Raw genomic sequence first — 18905 nt, 5'->3', positions numbered from 1 at the left:
TTTGTTATCTTTCCTCCATTTATAAGGATTCACTCAGAGATTCTGTACAGAATTGCAAAGATCACTTTTTTCCTTTTCTCTTTTAATTTTTTTTTTTTTTTTTTTTCAATTTGGCTGTGCCATGCAGCATGTGGGATCACAGTTCCCTGACCAGGGATCGAACCCTTGCCCCCTTCAGTGGAAGAGCGGAGTCCTGACCACTGGAATTCTCCCTTTCTCTCCCTTTAAAACTTTAATTTTTAGTGAGAATCTGATTTAGGATCAGTCTCTCTTCCTTTTTTCTCTTCTTCCCCCTCTTCTTCTTCCTGGCTTTTAAGTTTTATACATTCTTTTATTATACCTAAACCTATGATGAAAAATAGCTGGCTGAGGTAATAGCATTTAAGAATTAAGTTTGGCAGACTCACAGACATAGAGAACAGACCTGGGGTTGCCAAGGCAGGGGTTGGGGAGAGATCGAGTGCGAGGTTGGGGTCAGCAGGTGCAAACTATTACATAGAGAATGGATAAACAACAAGGACTAACTGTACAGCACAGGGAACTATATTCAATATCCTGTGATAAACTATAATGGAAAAGAACATAAAAAAGAATGTATATATATGTATAACTGAGTCACTTTGCTCTACAGCAGAATTAATACAACATTGTAAATCAACTATGGTTTAACTTAAAAAAATAAAAGAAGTTTGGGAGAGAATGTGTAAGATGGTAGAGTAGAAAGGCCCTAAGCTCACCTCCTCTCCCTGCAGTTCACCCTGCAGACATAGATGCTGGTGGCATCTGTTTGGGGAGCTTGTTCTACCACATGGACATGGACACTGGTGCTGTCAAGGGCCATTTTGGCTCCAGTGCTGGGACACCTCAGGCTAAGTAACTAACTGGGCATGGACACAGCCCCATCCAACAGCAGACAGGCTGCCTTAAGAACCCTTGAGCCCACAGGTGCCTCTGGACCCAGTTCCACCCACCAGCGTGCAGACACCAGCTGTAAGCAAACCACAGCACTGCAGTCTGGACCAGCCATCCCACTAGAGAGCAGGCCTTTCCCAGTAGCAGGCCAACACAAGTGTCAAGAAAACTCGGGACCTGCAGAAATCTTTGTTAGGAACTGGTGCCATCCACCAGTGATCTGACACACCTGCTCTAGGACCCCTGGGGCCCAGCAGCCAGACCTCAGGACCTGGTTCTGCCCACGAGTAGGCTGGTACTTGTCCTAGGACCTGACTTCACTCACCAGTGGGTGGGCAACAGCCCTGGTATCACCTGGACCCTGAATCCGCCCACCAGAGAGCCAGCACTAGCCCCAGGCTTCCCTGGGGTTCTGAAGTCAGCTGCCTCATGACCCACTTCTGCCAACCAGTGGCCAGCAGCCTCTGCACAAGCCACACCAGGTAACTAAATAGACTGGGAGCCACCAGGCCTACTGGATCACCCACATAATCAGCCTGCCACAACAGAAAGACCCAGACAGACGTCATAGGGGGGGACCCCTAGAGCATATGGCTCTGGTGATGAGAGGGGAGTGTGCTGCTGGAATTCTGTCTCGCAAAAAAGCCCCTTCTTTAAGGTCGGGAAACATACCTACCAGACCCATAAAAGTAAAAACGGCAAGTAGGAAAAATGAGGTGACAGGCGAAAATGTTCTAGATGAAGGGAAAAGATAAAACCTCAGAAGAACCGAGTGAAGTGGAGATAGGAAATCTACCCAGGAAAGAGTTCTAGGTAATGACCGTAAAGATGATCAAAGAACTTGGGAGAAGAATGGATGCACAGAGTGAGAAGTTAGAAGTTTTCAACAAAGAGTCAGAAAATATAAAGAACAACTAAACAGATGTAGAATACAATAAGTGAAATGTAAAATATACCAGAAGGAATCAATAGTAAAGTAAATGATACAGAGGAATGGATCAGCAAGCTGGAAGACAGAGCAGTGGAAATTGCTGATGCTGAACAGAAAAAAGAAAAAGAATGCAAAGAAATGAGGACAGTTTAAGACACCTCTGGGACAATATGAAGCATACTAATATTTGCACTGTAAGGGTCCCAGAAGGAGAAGAGAGAAGAGAAAGGGGCTGAGAACATAATTGAAGACATAATAGCTGAAAACTTCCCTAACCTAGGAAAAGGAGAGTTGCCAAGTGTAGGAAGTGCAGAGTTCTATAGAGGACTAAGCCAAAGAGGAACACACCAAGGCATATTGTAATTAAATTGGCAAAAACAAAAGGCAAAGAGAGAATATTAAACTCAGCAAAGGGGTAAATGAATCCTGAGAGAGTGGCCAAGATGGTGGAGTAAAAGAACCCTAAGCTCACCTCCTGTTGTAAGGACACCAAAATCACAAAAATCTGCAGAACAACCATCATTGAAAAAGTCTGAAACCTACCAGAAAAGATCTCTACAACTAAAGACATAAAGAAGGAAGCACAACAAATCTGGTAGGAAGGGTGGAGTTGTGATATAATCAAATCTGACACTCTCTGGGTGGGCGACCCACAAACTGGGGAATAATTATGTTACAGAGGGTTTCCCACAGGAGTGAGAGTTCTGAGCCCCATGTCAGGCCCCCAAGTGTGGGGGTCTGACACTGGGAAGAGGAGCCCCCAGAGCATTTGGCTTTGAAGCCCAGTGTGGCTTGGTTGCAGGAGTTCCATGGGATTGGGGAAAACAGAGATTTCACTCTTATAGGGTGCACACAAAATCTCACGCACACCAGGAACAAGGGCAAAAGCTACAGTTTCATAGAAGCCTGGGACAGACCTACCTGCTGGTCTTGGAGGGTCTCCTGGGAAAGCAGGGGTGTCTCTGGCTTACTTTGGGGAGAAGGACACTGGTGGTGGACATGTCAGGGAGCATTCACCTGTGTGAGCTCTCCTGGAGGCTGACATATTGTCATTAAAGCCTGGTCCCACCCAACAGCCTGTAGGCACCAGTGCTTGGACACCTCTGGCCAAAGAAGAAACGGGGAAGGACACATCCCCACCTATAGGCAGGCAGGCTAGAGACACAGCCACCTCTAGACACACCCTAGGCATGACCCTGCCCACCAGAGGTCCAAGACCCAGCTCCACCCACCAGTGGGCAGGCACCAGCCCCTCACACCACGAAGCCTGCACAAGCCTCTAGGCCAGCCTCACCCACCAGGGGGCAGACACCAGAAGCAAGAAAACTATGGTCCTGCAGCCTGCAGATAGAATCCACAACTGCAGGCCAGACACTACCCTGGGACCAGCTGGCCCTTGGCTCTTGGGTGACGAGAGGAGAGTGGACTCCTGGGATGCATAGGGTGTTTCCTACAGAGGGCCACTTCTCCAAGGTCAAGAAATGTAACTGACCTACCACATATGTAAAAATACAAATAGCAATTTAGACACAATGAGGTGACAGAGGAATGCATTTCAGAAGAAGGAACAAGATAAAACCCCAGAAGAAGAAATAAGTGACATGAAGATAGGCAATCTTTCTGAGAAAGAGTTCAGGGTAATGATTGTAAAAATGATCAAAGAACTCGGGAGGAGAATGGATGTACAGAGTGAAAATTAAAAGTTTTTTATTTTTTTTAAACAAAGAATTAGAAAATATAAAAGCAGCGAGGGAAAAGGAACAAGTAACATACAAGGGGATTGCCATAAGGCTATCAGTTGAATTTTCAGAAGAAACTGTGAAGGCCAGGAGTCAGGGGCATGATGTATTTAAAGTGATGAAGGGGAAGAGCCTACAACCAAGAATATTCTACCCATCAAGGTTCTCTTTCAGGTGTTTGATTGAGAGATTAAAAGTATCACAGACAAGCAAGAGCTAAGAGTTCAGCACCACCGAAACATCTTTACAACAAATATTAAAAGAACTTCTCGGGCTTCCCTGGTGGTGCAGTGGTTGGGAGTCCGCCTGCCGATGCAGGGGACACGGGTTCTTGCCCCGGTCCGGGAAGATCCCACATGCCGCGGAGCGGCTGGGCCCGTGAGCCATGGCCGCTGAGCCTGCGCGTCCAGAGCCTGTGCTCCGCAGCGGGAGAGGCAACAACAGTGAGAAGACCGCAAACCGCAAAAAAAAAAAAAAAAAAAAAATTCTCTAAGTGAGAAAGAAAAGGTGACAACCAGAAATATGAAAATTATGAAAGGAAAAAGTTCATCAGTAAAGGCAAACATATAGTAAAGATAGGAAGTCATAGACACAAAAAGCTAGTAGGAATATTAGAAGACAAAAGTAGTAAAATCATCCATATCCACAATAAGCAGTTAAGTGATACACAAAACAATTAAATGTAAAATATATCAAAAACAGTAATCAGGAGGCTAGGAGAATACAAATGCAGGGTTTGTATTTTTATTTGTTTACTTATTTTAAAAAATTATTTATTTTTGGCTGTGTTGGGTCTTCGTTGCTACACGCAGGCTTTCTATAGTTGTGGTGAATGGGGGTTACTCTTCGTTGAGGTGTGCAGGCTTCTCATTGCAATGGCTTCTCTTGTTGCAGAGCACAGGCCCTAGGCCCACGGGGTTCAGTAGTTGTGGCTCATGGGCTTAGTTGCTCCATGGCATGTGGGATCTTCCCAGACCAGGGGTTGAACCCATGTCCCCTGCATTGGCAGATGGATTCTTAACCACTTCACCACCAGGAAAGCCCCAAATGCAGGGTTTTTATAACGTGCTTGAAATTAAGAGATCAATAAACTTATAGCAATCATATATATACATATAAGTATATGTATATATAAATATATATATATTTTTATATATAAATATATATATATATTTGTGTGTATGCTGCCAATAAGAGACTCACTTTAGATCTAAGAAGACATAGACTGAAAATGAGGGGATGGAAAAATGTATTCCATGCAAATGGATTGAAAAGAAAGCCAGGGTAGCAATACTTATATCAGATAAAATAGACTTTACAGTAAAGACTGTTAAAAGAGACAAAGAAAGATATTACGTTATGATCAAGGGATCAATCCAAGAAGAAGATATAAGAATTGTAAATATATATGCACCCAACATAGGAGCACCTAAATACATATTGCAAATATTAACAGACATGAAGGGAGAAATCAACAGTAACACAGTAATAAAGGCAGTTCTAAGAGAGATGTTTATAGCGATAGAAGTTTATTTCATCAAACAAGAAAAATCTTAGATAAACCACCTAACCTTATACCTAAAGGAGCTAGAAAAAGAAGAACAAACAAAACCCAAATTTAGTTGAAGGAAATAAATCATAAAGATCAGAGCAGAAATAAATGAGAGTAAAAAAAAGAATAGAAAAGATCAGTGAAACAAATAGCTGGTTCTTTGAAACGATATTTTAAAAATTGATAAAGGTTTGACCACAATCATCAAGAAACAGAGAGAGGGCCCAAATCAATAAAATCCAAAATGAAAAAGGAAAACTTACAACTGACACCTCAGAAATACAGAGGACCATAAGAGACTACTAAAAGCAACTATACACCAATAAAATGGACAACATAAAAGAAATGGACAAATTCTTAGAAAGGTACAATCTGTCAAGTTGGAACTGGGAAGAAATAGAAGATATGAACAGACAAATTACCAAGAATGAAATTGCGTCAGTAATTAAAAAACAAAATCAAAAAACCAACTTCCAACAAACAAAAGACCAGATGGCTTCACAGGTGGATTCTACCAAAGATTCACAGAAGAGTTAACACCTAACCTTTTCAAAGTAGTCCAAAAAAATTGCAGAGGAAGCAATGCTTCTGAATTCATTCTTTGAGGCCAGCATAACCCTGATACCAAAACCAGACAAAGATATCACGAAAAAAGAACATTACAAGCCAATATCACCGATGAACATGGATGCAAAAGTCCTCCTCAAAATATTAGCAAACTGAATCCAACAATACATCAAAAGGTTCATACACCATGATCAAATGGGATTTATTCCAGGAATGCAAGGATGGTTCAGTGTCCTCAAATCAGTCAATGTGATATATCACATTAACAAATTGAAGAATAAAAACATATGATTGTCTCAATAGATGTAGAAAAAGGTTTTGACAATGTTCAACATCCATATATGACTCAAACTCTCCAGAAAGTGGGTATAAAGGAACATACCTCAATAAAATAAAAGCCTTATGTGAGAAACCCACAGCTAACATCATACTCAGTTGTGAAAAGCTGAAAGTATTTCCTCTAAGATCAGGGACAAGACAAGGATGCCCACTCTCACCACTTTTATTCAACATACTACTGGAAGTCCTAGCCACAGCAATCAGACAATAAAAAGAAATAAAAGGAATCCAGATTGGAAAGGAAGAAGTAAAACTCTCACTGTTTGCAAATGATATGATACCATACATAGAAGATTCTAAAGACACCACTGGAAAACTACTAGAGCTCATCAATAAATTTGGTAAAGTTGAAGGATATAAAATTAATATAAACAAATCTGTCACCTTTCTATACACCTCAACAAACTATCAGAAAGAGAAACTGAGGAAACAATCCCATTTACCATCAAATTAAAAAGAATAAAATGCCTAGTCTGTACTTGGAAAACTATAAGACACTGGTGAACGAAATTGAGGACGACACAGACAGATGGAAAGATATACTGTGTTCATGAACTGGAAGGATTAATGTTTTTAAAATGACCATAGTACCCAAGGCAATCCACAGATTCAATGCAATCCCTATCAAAATATCAAGGGTGTTTATCACAGAACTAGAACAAATAAATTAAAAACTTTTTATGGAAACACAAGACTCCAAATAGGCAAAACAATTTTGACAAAGAAGAACAGAACTAGATGAATCAGGCTCCCTGACGTCACACTATACTGCAAAGTTACAGTAATCAAAACAAGATGGTACTCACAATGTTCATTGCAGCTCTATTTACAATAGTCAGGACATGGAAGCAACCTAAGTGTCCATCAACAGAAGAATGGGTAAAGAAGATATGGCACATATATACAATGGACTGTTAGCCATAAAAAGAAATGAAATTGAGTTATTTGTAATGAGGTAGATGGACCTAGAGTCTGTCATACAGAGTGAAGTAAGTCAGAAAGAGAAAAGCAGATACCATATGGTAATACATATATATGGATCTAAAAAAAAAAAGTTCTGAAGAACCTAGGGGCAGGACAGGAATAAAGACGCAGACATAGAGAATGGACTTGAGGACACAGGCGGGGGAAGGATAAGCTGGGACGAAGTGAGAGAGTGGCATGGACTTATATATACTACCAAATGTAAAATAGATAGCTAATAGGAAGCAGCCACATAGCACAGGGAGATCAGCTTGGTGCTCTGTGACCACCTAGAGGGGTGGGATAGGAGGGTGGGAGAGAGATGCAAGAGGGAGGAGATATGGGGATATATGCATATGTATAGCTGATTCACTTTGTTATAAAGCAGAAACTAAGACACCATTGTAAAGCAAATATGCTCCAATAAAGATGTTATAAAAACCCACAAACAAACAAAACAAAACAATATGGTACTGATACAAAAACAGACACACAGATCCATGGAACAGATTAGAGTCCAGAAATAAACCTGAGCTTATATTGTCAAATTCATCTACAGCAAAGGAGGCAAGAGTATACAGTGGAGAAGACAGTTTCTTCAATAAGTGGTGCTGGCAAAACTGGACAGCTACATTTAAAAGAATGAAATTAGAATACTCTCTAACACTGTACACAAAAATAAACTCAAAATGGATTAAAGGCCTAAATATCAATGTAACACCAGAAACCATAAAACTCCTAAAAGAAAAGATAGGCAGAACACTCTTTGACACAAATGATAGCAATAGTTTTATGGATCTGTCTCCTAAAACAAAAGAAATAAAAACCAGCATAAATAGATGAGAGCTAATTAATCTGAAAAGCTTTTGCATGGCAAAGGAAGCCATCGACAAAATGAAAAGACAACCTACTGAATGGGAGAAAATATTTGCAAATTATGTGACTGATAAGGGGCTAATATACAGAATACATAAATAGCTCATAGAACTCAACATCAAAAAACAAAAACCCTGGCACTTCCCTGGTGGTCTAGTGACTAAGACTCTGTGCTCGCAGTGCAGGGGGCCCAGGATTGATCCCTGGTCAGGGAACTAGATCCCACATGCATGCTGCAACTATAGATCCCACATGCCACAATGAAGGTCCTGCATGCTGCAACTAAGACCCGGTGCAGCCTAAATAAATAAATAAATATTAAAAACAAAAAACAAAAACCCCAATTTAAAAATAGGCAAAAGACCTGAGTAAGCTTTTTCCTAAAGATGACCTACAGATGGCCAACAGGCACATGAAAATATACTCAACATCATTAGTCCTCAGAGAAATGAAAATCAAAACCACAATGAGATATCACCTCACACCTGTCAGAATGGCTGTCATCAAAAGGAACACAATGACAGAATATGTATATGTGTATATAACTAAGTCACTTTGCTGTGCAGAAGAAATTAACACGTTGTAAATCAAGTATACTTCAATAAAATTTTTAAAAAAATAATAAAGAAAATGTAAGAAAAAGAAGGAACACAATAACAAATGTTGGTGAGAATGTGGAGAAAACAGGCCCCACATACACTGTTGGTGGGAAGGTAAATTGGTGCAGACACTATGGAAAACAGTATGGAGGTTTCTCAAAAAAACTAAAACCTACCATGTGACCCAGCAATTTCACTCCTGGATATTTATCTGAAGAAAAAAAAAAGAAAACACTAATTCGAAAAGATACATGCAGCCCTGTGTTCATAGCAACATTATTTATAATTGCCAAGATATGGAAGCAACCTAAGTTTCCATCAAGAGATGAATGGATAAAGAAGATGTGGTACATTTATACAATGGAATATTATTCAGCTATAAAAAAAATGAAATTCAGGAAAAACCAGAACGAACTTTTTGGCCAATCCAGTAGTTTGTGTCATCTTTGTATTAACCTCTTAATTATTCCTCCATGGTAGATGAAGAGAGGGGAAGGTAGTAGGTGTCCATGCTGTGGATGGTGGCTCCTCATGTTGGCCTCTCTTGGGGTCATCTGTGAAGAGCCCTGGGCGCTCTGGAGAAGCAGTTCTGAGCACGGAGACCCTGCCCCCTCCCCTCTCATTCCAGCCTTAAGGGAGCAGTTGAGCCTGTGTGAGCAGGTGTGTAATCCTGAGCTTTAGTCGGCTGGAGTCTGTCCCCCTTCTCTCCTACCTCCTGTCCCTGCTTTTCTCCTTTTTCTCTACCCATTCCTCTCTCTTGTCTTTTCTTCTTACTCATCTGTTATTGGTAATCAGTTTACCCAGAGGGCTTCCTCCTTTTCTATAACCAAAACACTTTTTCCTGAAAGTGTCCCCTTGGGAGAGGAAGACACTGTGTGGGTGTGAGGGTGACCCACACGGGGGCACAGTTGCTCTCAGCCATCTTCATAAATTGTGGTGACAAAAGGCATTCCTTTCTGAAATGCCTTGGATAAAATATTTGAATTGTAGTAATGTGGTATAAGTTGTATACATGCACTTAAGATATATGAATATGCCTATATGGATATCAGAAATATTTCCCATTATCTTACTGGAGACCCTTTTAGAGATTATCTTTTTTTAAAAAATTATTATTAACATATTAGGAAGTGCCTTTGTCATTGAACCAATATCAATACATTATTATTACCTAAGGTCCATACTTGATTCAGATTCCCTTAGTTTTTTTTTTCTTTTTTTTATAATAATAGCTAACATTTATTGGGTGTTCATAATACACTACCCACTGTGCTAAGTAACTTATAGGCTTTATCTCATTCGTCACAACCATCAGAGATAAGGCACCATTATTATCTCCACTTCAAGGAAGGGAGATTTAATATTGGAAGGTTATGGAATTCTTTTTTATTTTTTTAAACAGCAGCTTCTTATTAGTCATCAATTTTATACACATCAGTGTATACATGTCAACCCCAAGCGCCCAATTCATCACACCCCCACTCCCACCCTCCCCACAGCTTTCCCCCCTTGGTGTCCATACGTTTGTTCTCTACATTTGTGTCTCAATTTCTGCCCTGAAAACTGGTTCATCTGTACCGTTTTTCTAGGTTCCATATATATGTGTTAATATACGATATTTGTTTTTCTCGTTCTGACTTACTTCACTCTGTATGACAGTCTCTAGATCCATCCACATCTCAACAAATGACCCAATTTCGTTCCTTTTTATGGCTGAGTAATATTCCATTGTATATATGTACCACATCTTCTTTATCCATTCATCTGTCGATGGGCATTTAGGTTGCTTCCATGACCTGGCTATTGGAAATAGTGCTGCAGTGAACATTGGGGTGCATGTGTCTTTTTGAATTGTGGTTTTCTCTGGGTATAAGCCCAGTAGTGGGATTGCTGGATCATATGGTAATTCTATTTTTAGTCTTTTAAGGAACCTCCGTACTGTTCTCCATAGTGGCTGTTTCAGTTTACATTCCCACCAACAGAGCAAGAGGACTCACTTTTCTCCACATTTGTTGTTTGTAGATTTTCTGATGAAGCCCATTCTAACTGGTGTGAGGTGATACCTCATTGTAGTTTTGATTTACATTTCTCTAATAATTAGTGATGTTGAGCAGCTTTTCATGTGCTTCTTGGCTATCTGTGTGTCTTCTTTGGAGAAATATCTATTTAGGTCTTCTGCCCATTTTTGGATTGGATTGCTTGTTTTTTTTTTAAATTGACCTGCATGAGCTGTTTATATATTTTAGAGATTAATCCTTTGTCCGATGATTCGTTTGCAAATATTTTCTCCCATTCTGAGGGTTGTCTTTTCGTCTTCTTTATGGTTTCCTTTGCTGTCCAAAAGCTTTTAAGTTTCATTAGGTCCCATTTGTTTATTTTGGGTTTTATTTCCATTTGTCTAGGAGGTGGATCAAAAAAGATGTTGCTGTGATTTATGTCAAAGAGCGTACTTCCTATGTTTTCCTCTAAGAGTTTTATAGTGTCTGGTCTTGCATTTAGGTCTCTAATCCATTTTGAGTTTATATTTGTGTATGGTATTAGGGAGTGTTCTAATTTCATTCTTTTACATGTAGCTGTCCAGTTTTCCCAGCACCACTTATTGAAGAGACTGTCTTTTCTCCATTGTATATCCTTGTCTCCTTTGTCTTAGATTAGTTGACCATAGGTGCGTGGGTTTACCTCTGGGCTTTCTCTCTTGTTCCGTTCATCTGTGTTGCTGTTTTTGTGCCAGTACCATATTGTCTTGATTACTGTAGCTTTGTAGTATAGTCTGAAGTCAGGGAGTCTGATTCCTCCAGCTCCATTTTTTTCCCTCAAGACTGCTTTAACTAGTCGGGGTCTTTTGTGTCTCCATGCAAATTTTAAGATTTTTTGTTCTAGTTCTGTAAAAATTGCCATTGGTAATTTGATGGGGATTGCATTGAATCTGTAGGTTGCTTTGGGTAGTAGAGTCATTTTCACAATATTGATTCTTCCAATCCAAGAGCCTGGTATATCTCTCCATGTGTTGGTATCATCTTTAATTTCTCTCATCAGTGTCTTATGCTTTTCTGAATACAGGTCTTTTGTCTCCCTAGGTAGATTTATTCCTAGGTATTTTATTCTTTTTTTTGCAATGGTAAATGGGAGTGTTTCCATAATTTCTCTTTCAGTTTTTTCATCATTAGTGTATAGGAATGCCAGAGATTTCTGTGCATTAATTTTGTATCCTGCAACTTTACCAAATTCATTGATTAGGTCTAGTAGTTTTCTGGTGGCATCTTTAGGATTCTCTATGTATAGTATCATGTCATCTGCAAACAGTGACAGTTTTACTTCTTCTTTTCCAATTTGTATTCCTTTTATTTCTTTTTCTTCTCTGATTTCCGAGGCTAGGACTTCCAAAACTATGTTGAATAACAGTGGTGAGAGTGGACATCCTTGTCTTGTTCCTGAACTTAGAGGAAATGCTTTCAGTTTTTCATCATTGAGAATGATGTTTGCTGTGGGTTTGGCCTATATGGGCTTTATTATGTTGAGGTTGGTTCCCTCTATGCCCACTTTCTGGAGACTTTTTATCATAAATCGGTGTTGATTTTTGTCAAAAGCGTTTCCTGCATCTACTGAGATGATCATATGGTTTTATTCTTCAGATTGTTAATATGGTGTATCACATTGATTGATTTGCGTATATTGAAGAATCCTTGCATCCCTGGGATAAATCCCACTTGGTCATGGTGTTTGATCCTTTTCATGTGTTGTTGGATTTCGTTTGGTAGTATTTTGTTCAGGATTTTTTCATCTATATTCATCAGTGATATTGGTCTGTAATTTTCTTTTTTTGTAGTATGTTTGTCTGGTTTTGGTATCAGGCTGAGGTGGCCTCATAGAATGTGTTTGGGAGTGTCGTTCCTGCGCAATTTTTTGGTAGAGTTTGAGAAGGATGGGTGTTAGCTCTTCTGTAAATGTTTGATAGAATTCACCCTTGAAGCCATGTGGTCCTGGACTTCTGTTTTTTGGAAGATTTTTAATCAGAGTTTCAATTTCATTACGTGTGATTGGTCTGTTCATATTTTTTATTTCTTCCTGGTTCAGTCTTGGAAGATTATACCTGTCTCAGAATTTGTCCATTTCTTCCAGGTTGTCCATTTTATTGGCATAGAATTGCTTGTAGTAGTCTCTTAGGATGCTTTGTATTTCTGTGGTGTCTGTTGTAAGTTCCCCTTTTTCATTCTAATTTTATTGATTTGAGTCCTCTCCCTCTTTTTCTTGATGAGTCTGGTTAAAGGTTTATCAACTTTGTTTATCTTCTCAAAGAACCAACTTTTAGTTTTATTGATCTTTGTTATTGTTTCCTTTGTTCTTATTTCATTTATTTCTGCTCTGATCTTTATGATTTCTTTCGTTCTGCTAACTTTGGGTTTGTTTGTTCTTCTTTCTCTAGTTCCTTTAGGTGTAAGGTTAAATTATTTGTTTTAGATTTTTCTTGTTTCTTAAGGTAGGCTTGTATAGCTATAAACTTCCTTCTTAGAACTGCTTTTGCTGCATCCTATGGATTTTGAGTCGCCATGTTTTCATTGTCGTTTGTCTCTAGGTATCTTTTGACTTCCTCTTTGTTTTCTTCAGTGATCTCTTGGTTATTTAGTAATGTATTGTTTAGCTTCCATGTGTTTGTGTTTTTTATGTTTTTTTCCCCTGAAATTCATTTCTAATCTCATAGCATTGTGGTCAGAGAAGATGCTTGATATGATTTCAATTTTCTTAAATTTACTGAGGCTTGATTTGTGACCCAAGATGTGATCTATCCTGTAGAATGTCCCATGAGCACTTGAGAAGAAAGTGTAATGGGCTGTTTTTTGATTGAATGTCCTATGAATATCAAATAAATCTATCTGGTCTATTGTGTCATTTAAAGCTTCTCTTTCCTTATTTATTTTCATTTTGGATGATCTGTCTATTGTTGTAAGTGAGGTGTTAATGTCCCCCAGTATTATTGTTTTACTGTCGATTTCCTCTTTTACAGCTGTTAGCATTTGCCTTATGTATTGAGGTGCTCCTATGTTGGGTGCATGTATATTTATAATTCTTATATCTCCTTCTTGGATTGATCCCTTTGATCATTATGTAGTGTCCTTCCTTTTCTCTTGTAACTTTTTTTTTTTTGTGTGTGGTACATGGGCCTCTCACAGTTGTGGCCTCTCCCATTGCAGAGCACAGGCTCTGGATGTGCAGGTTCAGAGGGCATGGCTCATGGACCCAGCCGCACTGTGGCATGTGGGATCCGCCCAGACCAGGGCATGAACCCGTATCCCCTGCATCGGCAGGTAGACTCTCAATCACTGCATCACCACAGAAGCCCCCAACATTCTTTATTTTAAACTCTATTTTATCTGATATGAGTATTGCTATTCCAGCTTTCTTTTGATTTCCATTTGCATGGAATATCTTTTTCCATACCCTCACTTTCAGGCTGTAAGTGTCCCTAGGTCTGAAGTGGGTCTCTTGTAGACAGCATATATATGGGTCTTTTTTTTGTATCTATTCCGCAAGCCTGTGTCTTTTGGCTGGAGCATTTAATCCATTCACATTTAAGGTAATTATCGATATGTATGTTTGTATGACAATTTCCTTAATTGTTTTGGGTTTGTTTTTGTAGACCCTTTTCTTCTCTTGTGTTTCTCACTTAGAGAAGTTCCTTTAACATTTGTTGTAGAGCTGGTTTGGTGGTGGTGAATTCTCTTAGCTTTTGCTTGGCTGTAAAGCTTTTGATTTCTCCATTGAATCTGAATGAGGTCCTTGCTGGGTAGCGTAATCTTGGTTGTAGGTTCTTCCCTTTCATCACTTTAAGTATATCATACCACTCCTATCTGGCTTGTAGAGTTTCTGCTGAGAAATCAGCTGTTAACCTTATGGGAGTTCCCTTGTATATTATTTTTTGTTTTTCCCTTGCTGCTTTCAATAATTTTTTTAAAATTTATTTATTTTTGGCTGCGTTGGGTCTTCATTGCTGCACGTGGGCTTCCTCTAGTTGCAGTGAGCTGGGGCTACTCTCCGTTGTGGTGCGCGGGCTTCCCATTGCGCTGGCTTCTTTTGTTGCAGAGCACAGGCTCTAGGCATGTGGGCTCAGTAGTTGTGGCTCGTGGGCTCTAGAGCGCAAGCTCAGTAGTTGTGGCGCACGGGCTTAGTTGCTCCGTGGCATGTGGGATCTTCTCGGACCAGGGCTCGAACCCGTGTCCCTTGCATTGGCAGGCGGATTCTTAACCACTGTGCCACCAGGGACGCTCAATAATTTTTCTTTGTCTTTAATTTTTACCAATTTGATCACTGTGTGTCTCGGCATGTTTCTCCTTGGGTTTACACTGTATGGGAATCGCTTCACCTCCTGGACTTGGGTGACTATTTCCTTACCCATGTTAGGGAAGTTTACAACTGTAATCTCTTCAAATATTTTCTCGGGTCCTTTCTCTCTCTCTTCTCCTTCTGGGACCCCTATAATGCGAATGTTTTTGTGTTTAATGTTGTCCCAGAGTTCTGTTAGGCTGTCTTCATTTCTTTTCATTCTTTTTCTTTATTCTGTTCCGCAGCAGTGAATTCCACCATTCTGTCTTCCAGGTCACTTATCTGTTCTTCTACCTCAGTTATTCTGCTATTGATTCCTTCTAGTGTAGTTTTCCTTTCAGTTAATGTATTGTTCTTCTCTGTTTGTTTGTTCTTTAATTCTTCTAGGTCTTTGTTAAACATTTCTTGCATCTTCTCGATCTTTGCCTCCATTCTTTTTCCTACATCCTGGAGCATCTTCACTATCATTATTCTGAATTCTTTTTCTGGAAGTTTTCCTATCTGCACTTCATTTAGTTGTATTTCGGGGGTTTTATCTTGTTCCTTCATCTGGTACATAGTCCTCTGCCTTTTCATCTTGTCTCCCTTTCTGTGAATGTGGTTTTTGTTCCACAGGCTGCAAGATTGTAGTCCTTCTTGCTTCTGCTGTCTGTTCTCTGGTGGATGAGGCTCTCTAAGAGGCTTGTGCAGGTTTCCTGATGGGAGGGACTGGTGGTGGGTTGAGATGGGTGTTGCTGTGGTGGGCAGAGCTCAGTAAAACTTTAATCCACTTGTATGCTGATGGGTGGGGCTGGGTTCCCTCCCTGTTGGTTGTTTGGCCTGAGGCAACCCAACATTGGAACCTACCTGGGCTCTTTCTTGGGGCTAATGGCAGACTCTGGGAGCGCTCACGCCAAGGAGTACTTCCCAGAACTTCTGCTGCCAGTGTCCCCATCCCCACGTTAAGCCACAGCCACCAACCGTCTCCACAGGAGATCATCCAACACCAGCAGGTAGGTCTGGTTCAGTCTTCTATGGGGTCACTGCTCCTTCCCCTGGGTTCTGAAGCACACAGTACTTTGTGTGTGCCCTCCAAGAGTGGAGTCTCTGTTTCCCCCAGTCCTGTCAAAGTCCTACAATCAAATCCCACAAGCCTTCAAAGTCTGATTCTCTAGGAATTCCTCCTCCCGTTGCCGGACCCCCAGCTTGGGAAGCCTGATGTGGGGCTCAGAACCTTCCTTCCAGTGGGTGGACTTCTGTGGTATAAGTGTTCTCCAGTCTGTGAGTCACCCACGCAGTAGTTATGGGATTTGATTTTATTGTGATTGCAACCCTCCTACGATCTCATTGCGGCTTCTCCTTTGTCTTTGCATGTGGGGTATCTTTTTTGGTGAGTTCCAGCGTCTTCCTGTCAATGATTTTTCAGCAGCTAGTTGTGATTCTGGTGTTCTCACAAGAGGGAATGAAAGCATGTCCTTCTTCTCCGCCATCTTGGTTCAGGCTCCCAAGCTCGCAATCCCTGCTCACATATTGTAGCTCTCTCTGGGACACTTCTCCACCTCTTAGAGATTACCTTTTAAAGGTTGTGATTAACTGTAAAACTCAGGATTTAAAATGTCTTTAGGGAACGTCCTAGTAGCAGATGTTACTGGGCAGGAAGAGAGTAGCCTATGGTGGCATTATGTGGGTCTGTCACTCAGTCTCTTCTTCCCTCTTCTCAGCGGTCTGCCGGTCTTCCATGATTTCATTCGAAGATTAGACAGGGGCATTCGGACTTCATGGTCACGTGTGTAAACTAATTTGAAATCCGATGATGGAAAAGCAGGGACCAGTGGAAGTAGTAATAGTGTCTTTCCATGGAGGGAGCGTTTAGAAGTATTATAACAAACAAATACATTTTGCTTAATTTTGTAAGACCAGTTTTTGGTATTTTGAGTATTCCTTATTTTATATTTAACTGTGATGTCTCTGTTGCCCCTCAGGAAGTTTGTGACATGAAATCTGAGGGTCAGGCCACTGTCATTCAGCAGCTGGAGCAGACCATTGAGGATCTGAGGACCAAAATAGCTGAGCTAGAGAAGCAGTACCCGGCTGCAGACCTGGAGGCGGCCACCTCTGGAGACACGTGTCTGCGAGCTCTCAGTTTGGGAGAAAAGGAAGTAGGGCATAAAAGGATTTTACAGGCAAAGTCCATCCAGACGTCCCCGACAGAGGAGGGTGGGACACTGACACATCCTCTCATGGGTGCCCTGCCTGAGGCCACGAGTGGAGACTCAGCCGGGGTGTCCTCACCTCCCGGACCTCAGAACAAGTTCTGCGCAGAGATTTCTTTGGTTGTGTCTCCAAGGCGAATATCAGTTCAGCTCGATGCACATCCATCCCTCCAGGCTCCACCACCCATGTCACCGCCCTGGTCTGACAGTCAAGGACAGGCGAGCTCACAGCCTTCCCATCCTTATTTTCACACGGAGTTTGAAACCAGCCACGAGCACTCTGCTTTCCCCTCCTCTGAAAACAGCCATGACATCCCTACTGCACTGCCTCTGTCTCCCAAGTTCTCCCACCAGATGCCTGGTCTGGGCACCGTGGCTCCTCCATGGACCCCACCCCATGTCGTGCCTGAGCCTGCACTTCCCAGCCCACCGTGCCCCTCACCTCCTCCTCCGCCTGGTCCAGAGATGCTGCCACGCCCTCCCCTACCTTTGCCTGGTGAGGGAATTCCTTCCGTCCCCCCTCTTCCCACAGTAGGAATTCCTCCTGCCCCCCCTCTTCCCAGTGTGGGAATTCCTCCCGCCCCCCCTCTTCCCAGTGAAGGAATTCCTCCCGCCCCCCCTCTTCCCAGTGAGGGAATTCCTCCCGCCCCCCCTCTTCCCGGTGTGGGAATTCCTCCCGCCCCCCCTCTTCCCGGTGAGGGAATTCCTCCCGCCCCCCCTCTTCCCAGTGAGGGAATTCCTCCCGCCCCCCCTCTTCCCGGTGTGGGAATTCCTCCCGCCCCCCCTCTTCCCGGTGTGGGAATTCCTCCCGCCCCCCCTCTTCCCGGTGTGGGAATTCCTCCCGCCCCCCCTCTTCCCAGTGAGGGAATTCCTCCCGCCCCCCCTCTTCCCGGTGTGGGAATTCCTCCCGCCCCCCCTCTTCCCGGTGTGGGAATTCCTCCCGCCCCCCCTCTTCCCAGTGAGGGAATTCCTCCCGCCCCCCCTCTTCCCGGTGTGGGAATTCCTCCCGCCCCCCCTCTTCCCGGTGTGGGAATTCCTCCCGCCCCCCCTCTTCCCGGTGTGGGAATTCCTCCCGCCCCCCCTCTTCCCGGTGTGGGAATTCCTCCCGCCCCTCCTCTGCCCGGTGAGGGAATTCCTCCCGCCCCCCCTCTTCCCGGTGTGGGAATTCCTCCCGCACCCCCTCTTCCCGGTGTGGGAATTCCTCCCGCCCCCCCTCTTCTCAGTGAAGGAATTCCTCCCGCCCCCCCTCTTCCCAGCGTGGGAATTCCTCCCGTGCCCCCTCTTCCCAGTGAAGGAATTCCTCCTGCCCCCCCTCCTCCTTTGCCAGGTGTGAGGGTTCCACCTCCTCTAGCCCCACCCCCTCCTCTCCCTCCTGGAACAGGTGTCCCCCCACCCCCCCCACCCCCTCTGCTTCCTGGATCCGGCCTTGCTCTCCCACCACAAGCTGGGAGTAGCACTTCACCAACACTGCAGGCGTGTGGATTTCTTCCTCCACCGTTGCCAGCTGGCTTGTTTGGGTTCGGGTTGAACCAGGACAAAGGCAGCAGGAAGCAGCCAATAGAACCTTGTCGGCCGATGAAGCCTCTGTATTGGACGAGAATTCAACTGCACAGTAAAAGGTAACGTGAACAGGGGCTCATCTTTGCATAATATTGTCAATACGAGGGAAGTATTTTCCTTTAAAACTCTGGAGAAAAATGAGTAAAAATAAAATAAATAAAAGTAAAACTTGTCTGTAGACGATTACATCAATATTTAGTGAAGCAATTTTAGACTTTTTTCCAGAAGTATCAAAGGAATAAAACAAATGACATGAATCAATATACACATTTCTGTCTATATAGTTTTTGATTGACTTTTATAGATAGAGGGATATATTTTTCTTAGCATACATGCTCTTTCCTCATTGCAGAACCT

At 42.3% G+C, this 18905-nt stretch overlaps 1 protein-coding gene across 1 annotated transcript in view; it reads left to right on the top strand.

The window, feature by feature from the left end:
• Window positions 1-18905, top strand: part of FMN2 (formin 2) — a 315362-nt gene that overhangs the window by 108312 nt on the left and 188145 nt on the right. Inside the window, exon 5 of the mRNA XM_049696985.1 lies at window positions 16758-18607. Coding sequence (XP_049552942.1) covers window positions 16758-18607 — 1850 coding nt within the window. The remainder of the gene's footprint in view (window positions 1-16757; window positions 18608-18905) is intronic.

The sequence above is a fragment of the Orcinus orca genome, chromosome 14 (genome assembly GCF_937001465.1).
Source record: "Orcinus orca chromosome 14, mOrcOrc1.1, whole genome shotgun sequence".
Taxonomy (NCBI): domain Eukaryota; kingdom Metazoa; phylum Chordata; class Mammalia; order Artiodactyla; family Delphinidae; genus Orcinus; species Orcinus orca.
Note: the sequence above shows the minus strand (reverse complement) of the source record. Positions and strands in the feature narration are given on the sequence as shown.